The following is a 7,859-nucleotide window of genomic DNA, read 5'->3' as shown; positions in this document are numbered from 1 at the left end:
CTGAGGAGAGAGGCAGAGCCAGGGAAGGGGGCCGGGGGCTGATGGGAGCTCAGTAGTCCTGTGTTGGCCGCTGAGCTCCCCACCAGGGGCAGGAGCTGAAACTGCCTTCTCCATCCTCCAGAGAAGCCTTGGGGCCTCCTCCCCAGGGCTCCGGATTGACAGGCCTGAGTGAGGAGGACTGGGCGTGGGGCCAGGAGGTGGGGACTCAGCTCAGGCAGGCTCATCAGGTCTCTGGGTGAAATTAAAAGGGAGGAGGAAAGCACGACCCGTCAGAACTCACACTTCTTCCCGGCTCCGAGGTGCCCAGGAGAGGACCTGGGACGCCGGGAGTGAGGAGGTCGGGAGCCAGGGTGTAGGATGGCCTCGCAGAGGGCGGTGCGGCTGTGCCTGAGGAAGCCCACCCATGCGGTGTGTGTGGTGGGAGCCGAGACCTATGTGGATGTTCGCAGGTGAGAACCGCGAGGCGCTCGCCTGGCCGCAGAGTGAAGGAGTCGAAGCAATGGGGTGGGTGTGGGATGGGCGCGTGGTACCTGTTTTGACAGTCGAGCAGGTGGGGTTGGCTGTAGAGCTTGGGAGGGAGGTTCTAGGGTATCAGGTCCACCTTGGGGCCCTGGCTCTTGGGCACCAGGATTAGGACCCTGGCCTCGAGCCCTTGGACAAGGGTTCCAGCTCTGAGCCCTGGGGTCAGGCTTTGGGGTCTGGGCTCTGCGTTCTGGGGTCTGATGGAGCTTGTGTGGAGCATCAGAATGAATTGCTCAAACCAGGGATCAGGGCTGGGTGTCCCTCAGTTTCTTGCCAACAACTCACCTCTCGGAGGTGGAGGGGTGAGGTGTGTGGCAACTTGATCTTTGGAGGCTAATCAGAGTGATAGGCATCAGGAAGGACTAATTAGGGGCTGATTCAATGAGTTAAAAAAAGGAAAAGAACTTGCAACAAGACTGGGGTTTGTGTTGGCCACGAAGGGGGTGGGGGTGGGGGTAATGGCGGCAGCGATGACATCCGAGGGGCAGCAGCAGCAGCTTCTGCCGGCCCAAATCCTCCCTGACCTGGCTCTGCCCAGATGGGGGCGGGCCCAGGGACCTGGCGCAGGTTCCCCATCTGGCCCCTGATGGAGTTAGACTTGAGGATCCCTGGGGCCTTCCCAGCTCTGACAGATGAGCTGTGGATTCCATCTTGCTGTACGGACAGGGCTGGGGCCCCTGCAGATGGGGGCTCAAGCGGGAACCCTCTCCTAGAGGGGGCTGGGCTGTTACACGGTGGGGGTCTGAGCTCCTACGTCCCTCCCGGGTCTCAGTACCTGCACTCTCCCAGTCCGGTGAATGAAGGCTGGGCCCGGCTTCCCACCCAGCCTCAGGTGAGCCTCTGGCCCAGAAGCCCTCCGGGCTGGCCCTCTCTCGGCAGTGGCCTGAGGCCCCAGTGACAGGGCCGGGGAAGGAGAGCCAGGAACCCTGGAGGTCTTACTGGGGGCCCTGCTGTGGGGCTGGTTCTCTCAGAACTAAGTGGCCAGCAGAGATCCCGTTTTCTCTTGCTCCTTGACAGAACATGTGTTTCCTTCTTCTGATTTTGAGAGCATGTTTATTGAAGCTGGAGGCAGTGAAACAAGGAAGGGCCTAGGGTAGAAGAAGCCACAGGAGAGAGGCTGGGCCGAGCTGCTTGGGCTCTAGACATGTTTGGAGAAGAAGCGAGCCCAGGCGGGGCTGCTGTCAGCTCCCTGAGAGTCAGAGAAAAGGGGCCTTGGGGTCAGGCTCGGGGGACCAGCGGTTGCTGCCCATTGCTCCCCTGGCTGCAAGTTTCCTGGGGTCCCTTAGAGTTTAGGAGGTGCACACCTGTGGGGGAGGCAGACGGGGGAGGCGAAAGCGCAGGCATGCTCCTGGGAGGGAGAGCGGGTCAGTTTTTTTCAGTTACAGTTGACATGCACTATTGTGTTAGTTTCGGGTGTACAGCATAGCGATTAGACATTTATGGAACTTAGGAAGTGACCAGCCGGATCAGTCTAGTGCCCATCGGACACCATCCATAGTTATTACACACAATATTATGACTGTACTTTATTCCCCCATCTCCTGCCCTTTTAACACGGGGAGTTGCCAGACTTAGAGGACTCCCGGTGAGGGTTGCGTTTCAGATAAACAGCAACTTTTGTTGTTGTTGTTGTTAAGTACAGTAGTTCCCCCTGATCCGCGGTTTCGCTTTCCACGGTTTTAGTTCGCTGCGGTCTACCATGGTCCGAAAATATTAGATGGAAGCTTCTAGAAATAGAGAATTCAGGTGTTTTAAGTTGTGCACCGTTCTGAGTAGTGTGACGAAATACCTCGCCGCCCCGTTCCGTTCTGCCTGGGATGTGAATCACCCCTTTGTCCAGCGCCCACCTGCTTGTGTCTCGTCACGTAGGCCTCGTATGCTCTCACCTCAGCACGAGAAACGGGAGGGTGAGCCCCGTACAATAAGGTCCTTTGAGAGAGGAGAGGCAGTCATATAACTTTTACTACAGGATCTTGTTATAATTGTCCTATTTTATTATTAGTTATTGCTGTTCATCTCTCACTGTGCTTAGTTTATAAATTAAACTTTACCGTGGGTATGCATGTGTAGGACGAAACGTGGTATGTATAAATACCACCCACACGGTGTCAGGGGTCCACTGTGGGTCTTGGAACGTATCCCCTGCGGGTAAAGGGCGTCTAATGTATTGCATGGGACATACTTGTATTTTTAAATCTGCTGTTCAGCTGAAATTCTAATTGAGCGAGGCATCCCGTACTTTCTCCGGCAATCCTGTTTTAACACCAAGGGGAGGGAAGAGGTCCCTTGTGGGCCCCATCTTCCCGACTCCAGACCCCTGTTCTCATCCCATCGGTGGCTGTTTCTGGAAGGTGATTTCAGAACCTCAGGCCCTTGGTGAGCATTTGACTGGGAGCCAGGTCACCTCTGACGGAGTTGGACGAGGGGACCTCTGGGAGCCTTCCCCTCCGCCACTGACTTGTCTGGCCTGGGCCAAGTCCCTGGCCCTCTCTTAGTCCCAACAAGACGAGCTGCGTCCCCTCTTCAGTCCAGCGTGGAGGTGAAGTGCCCAGACTCTGGAGCTGGACAGACTTGGCTTCTCATCCTAGCTCCCCGATTCATGGCAGAGTGCCCCCGGGGCAAGCTGCTGCACGTCTCTGAGCCTCAGTTTCCTCATCTGACAAATGGAGAAACAATAGCACGCACCGAATTGGGTTAGGAGGAGGATATATGAGATGTGCATTGCAGGGCCCTGTGCATGGATAGTACTCACAGCCATGACGGCTCTGGGGGGTCCTCCGGTACCTGCGCTTTCCATCATGCCTCAGAGCGCGGGAGGACAGAGGGCAGATCAGGGTGCGTGTGGCAAGGAACAGAGGATGAAGCTGACTGTGTCTCCTTTGGGACCACCAAGCACCTTAGCAGCTCCAGTGCGGGCCCTGGGTTCCTCGTAGCTCCGGGCTCTGCTTGACTCTGGGAGGGGGTGTTGCTTCGGGGTCCTGAGTGAGCACTCTGAGAGGCCTCCACTCAAAGGAACCTTCTGCCTGGCGTTGGTGGTGACGAGGGCCCTAGCCACTGCGTCTCTGCACTGGAAAGCAGGCGCTGCTTCTGCAGCGGATTGGTGGAAAGTGACCCAGAGAACTCCCTGCCGGCGAGGCCTGCCCTGGGTGCAGACAGGGACGTGGAAGTGTCCGGGGAGGTGAACAAAGGGGGATGGTGTTGTCAACCCGGGGAAGTTTGAAGAGGAGCCTGAGGCTCACTGCAAGGCCTTGGCCGGCTAGGGGGAAGAGGCTGCACCCGATCATGAACTTGGGGCTCCCCCACCCCCTTACTAGGTGCGTAGCCAGCTGAGGCCATGCAAGGGGTTTTTAGCCAGCCTTGCTGGTGGAAGGGGGAGCCTCCCAGAAGAGGAGGTGTGCCGTCACCCCAGCTGCCCGGAGTCTGAACCCTCCTGGAGAGCCCGTGGGGATGGGCGTGTGGGGTGACATCACGGGAAGTGACTCATTCTCCCAGGTGCGGAGTGGACTGGTGGTTTGGAGAGAGATTTGTGTTTGGGTGATCATGTGCCCCAGGGTGTCTCAGCCCAAGAACCCTTGGAGTTCCCCCTGTAGCATGTGCTGCAGATCCTACCCCTCCCTGCAGCAGGCAAGCTAACCACCCTGACCCCTCACCCCAGTGGGCCAGCTCACCACCCTGCCCTCCCCGCCCCTCCCCAGTGGGCTAGCTCACCACCTTGACCCAGGTCTGGCCAGACTTCCCTGGCTGTCTACATCCTTGCTTGGAGGTGGCCCCAGAGGACTACATGGGGAATCCATTAGTGGTCCAGCCTGGCCCTCCTTGTCTGCCCAGAGGCCACAACCGGAGCCCCAGCCTGGAGGCCATGATGACCATTTACTTCGGGATGGAGGAGAAGAAGGCTGGCTGGGTAGGGGACAGGGATGTCCTCCTGGAATTTTCCCCAAGCCTCCCTCAGCCCTGCAAACGCATCAAAGCAAAAGAGCCCTTTGGGATCCGAGACTAGAATTCAAGGAGCGCAGGGGGAGGTGGCTATGGGACCCCTCAGACGAGCCAGGGTGAGGACCCAGGCGGCTGCCTTTCTCGGGGGCTCCCTTATTTCAAAACAAGAAAATGCCAGAACAGAGTTCTAAAACGTGTGGCCAATATGTTCTTAATTCCTTAATTATTCAGGAATAAACGAATGCCTTTAACGTGCACAGAAGTGCAGTGAGGCATAACCGTGCTCTTCACGTGGTCATTTAATTACAGGATTGATGCCGGGGTTAATCCCAGTGACTGGCAGGTTCCGACAGCCGGGCTGGGACACGGGTTTCACGCCTCGTGCGGACCTTCTCTCCTCCTCCCTCCATCCTGTTCCGCATCCGATTCCATCGCACGTGTTAACGTTTGGATTTGAGGGTTCTTGGAAAATGGGAGGCCAGGGTCCCCCATAAGTTCCCCAGGGCCACAAGAGGTCCGTGAGCTGTAGACTCTGGGAAGGTGGAGTGTGTGTTCCTGACACTGTTCATCAGGGAGGGCCTCAGTGGCCAGCCACCCCTCAGCTCAGGGGGCCACCTGACCCCTGACCCCAGCTGCCACCTGCCATTTTCAGCCCTATCGGCCCCTCTTTCCCGCCCGCTTCTGGCCCCATCGCCGCTCCCCTGTGCCCCCCTCTCCTTATCATTTCCAGTTGTGGCATCACCCCGATTCTTCACCTTCTCCTTTCCCTTCCCAGCTCCTGTCACTTCCAACCTCCAGTTTTCCCTTCTCCTCCCGGACCCCGCCCCTCTGCCCTGGGTGGGCTGGAGGGTCTGAGGGAAGATTCCAGATGTAAGGAATGGGGGTGTCGCTCACTGGCGATGGAGGTTCCTCCTTGATCCCTATTCAGCTCTGCCAGGTGCTCCTGATGCTCAGGGATGTGGGGTGGGACGTGGGGCTGGAGGGGTAGGAGAGTCACGTGATGACGGCTGAGAACAGGGCAGCGCTTAGTCATCACCACCGGCCGGGGCCAGGCTGGTCCTCGCAGTCCCTGTGAACTTGGCCATCGCTTAGCCTCTCTGAATCTTCCCCCCGCACCCCTGCCCCCGTGCTACATGGCGAAAAACATCGCCTGTGAATTTGACCCCCACTTTGCAGACGGGGAATTTCACGATCCCAGAGCACAGGCTGGCTGCCTTCATTCTACGGATGGGAAACCGGCTGAGCGGGGAGAAGTGACTCTCCATTCAGGGCCTTCGCTCAGGCCGTTCTGGCCCCGGCCCCTGTTCGCCGCTGCCGGGAAGGCTCCTGGGCTGAGCTGCCCCCCCCCTGTCCCAGCCCCATTCCTGGGCAGGCAGGGTCCCCTTAAAAGAAGGCCTGGCCAACCTGGGCCCTCCTTCCAGGCTCCGAGTGTGCCCCCCCTGAGCAATGGCAGGCATAAGGCACCCATAATTGTTATCTCGGGGAAGGAGGAACTCCCTCTGAATTTCAGTCCATCTTCTGTAAAATGGGGAGAGGAACCCCCCCCCCCACACACACACACACACACACTCAGCATACAGGGGCCGTGGGGGTGGAACTGGAATGGAGGGTAAGTGTTTTGTAGACTGCAGTGTACCTGCTCCGTCTGGGCCCTACCCTTGTCTCCCTGGGGCGACTCATCCATCCGTGCCCAGGGCAATGCCCTATGCACAGTAGGTGCGCAGGAAATGAGTGTTGAGCGGCAGCACTAGCAGGAGCCCCAGGAGCCCCTGGGAGCTGCCATCCTTCAGGACTGGAGCTGGTGGGGCCAGTCGGCCAGGGTGAGTCTCAGCTCCAGGCAGACGTGCCCACAGAGCTGACCCCACCTGCCGGGACCTGCTGGCTGGTCCCATGGTATCTCTTGTGGCTTCGGTTCAGGGGCCTTCAAGTCCAGGACACCTGGGGGGTGGCACCTCGGGGCTCCTGGCCTGCAGGCGGCCGGCCAGGTGTGAAGAGGAGCCACGGCTGCTCACGGGCTTGCTCTCCCGCCTTCCCACTCAATTCTGCATTATCCTCCCCTCCTGCCCTCGCCTCTCCCTGGCACAGTGCCGTGGGCAACCCTCCAGGCACACTGGTCCTTTGCTACCCACCCCCCCCCACCCATCTGCAGGCTGGGTCAGTGCCATTCTGACCTCCCTGCCCAGACCCTAGTTCAGGGGTCTGCGGCCCTACCAGACCCTCAGCTCTGTCCCCACGGGCTGGCAAAGTCTAAGTGGCAGGTAGGATGGATGGCATGGGAGGAACTTTGCCATGACCTCTGTATCTCTCCTCTACCTAGAAACCAGATGGTAAACTTGAAATTAGGTGTGGCCTGTGGGGCTCCAGCGAGTGGAAGCTTCTGGGAGGCAGGTTCCAGCCAAGCCAAAGGAAAAGCTTTCTAATGACCCGCGTTGTCAGAGCACAGAGGGGTGTCAGGTAGTGAGCTGCCTGTCATGGGAAGTGTTCAAGCATGGAGTCCTGTGCTGGGCAGGGGCTGACCAGGGGGACCTTCGAGAGTCCTTTCTGAGCCAAGGCCTGTGCAGGTACCCTGCAGTCTCATTCTCCTGGGGCAGGCAGGGCCCAGCAGGTCACGAGCACTGTTCCCTTGCCCTGCACGGCCTCACTCCTGCGAGGCTCAGGTGCGTGGATGGGGCGGGGGGAACATGGCTTTTCTGCCTCGGTGTCCTCTATCCTGCCTTAGGCCTTCCTATCAGGCCCCAAGGACTCTGATGAAGAAATTTGTGTTGCAGCGTCTACATTTTCCTTTTTCCTTCCTACATTTTCTGGTCGCGCTGGGGCACGCACACTCATTTTAATGTCAGCCAGGGCAGCATGCAGTAGAAGACAAATAAGCTGCTTCCTCGTCTTTTTGACCCCAGGGAGTTACGTAACCTCTCAGATTTCTTCATCTGCCAAATGCAGACAATAACACATACCTGGGAGGGTTGTTGTGAAGTGTGGGTGAGGTCATAGGTATCAAAAATTGAGCTTGTGCCTGGCACATAGAGTAAGTGCCTGAAAACACCACCCCAATAGACCCCGCCCCCACATTGCCCGTGAAACATGCCATCCTTACGCCAAAGCAAGTGGGCCTCGCTGAGGATGACCTGCTGATTTGCAACTCCCCGTCCTACCCTCTGTGCCTCCTCTCGTGAGATTCTCTGAGAACTGGCTCCATTCTCCTTGTACCTCTTTACTGACCTGGTGACCGGGCCTGCTCCGGGCAGGGGGTGCAGGGTCGGGCAGCGTGAGTCAGGCAGGGAGCTGCTCTGGCCAACACAGACGGACTGTGAAGGGGCCCCAGGAAGGTCCGAACCAGTGCTGTGGGGACAGAGGCAAGGACGCGGGCTCTGGCTCCAGTGGGCTGGGCTCTTGAGGGAAGA

General features: G+C 58.4%; 1 protein-coding gene across 2 annotated transcripts in view; it reads left to right on the top strand.

The window, feature by feature from the left end:
* The first annotated feature begins 205 nt into the window (after positions 1 to 205).
* The window catches only part of PADI1 (peptidyl arginine deiminase 1), a 31,085-nt gene continuing 23,431 nt past the window's right edge, over positions 206 to 7,859 (top strand). Inside the window, exon 1 of one of the 2 annotated variants that reach the window (XR_013813744.1) lies at positions 206 to 449. Coding sequence is in view for 1 of the 2 variants with exons in the window: in XM_079776242.1 (XP_079632368.1) it covers positions 358 to 449 (92 nt within the window). In the remaining variant the exon portion in view is untranslated. The remainder of the gene's footprint in view (positions 450 to 7,859) is intronic. The other variant, XM_079776242.1, reaches the window with a different exon arrangement.

Source organism: Cnephaeus nilssonii (genome assembly GCF_951640355.1).
Source record: "Cnephaeus nilssonii genome assembly, chromosome: 7".
Classification (NCBI taxonomy): Eukaryota; Metazoa; Chordata; class Mammalia; order Chiroptera; family Vespertilionidae; genus Cnephaeus; species Cnephaeus nilssonii.
Note: the sequence above shows the minus strand (reverse complement) of the source record. Positions and strands in the feature narration are given on the sequence as shown.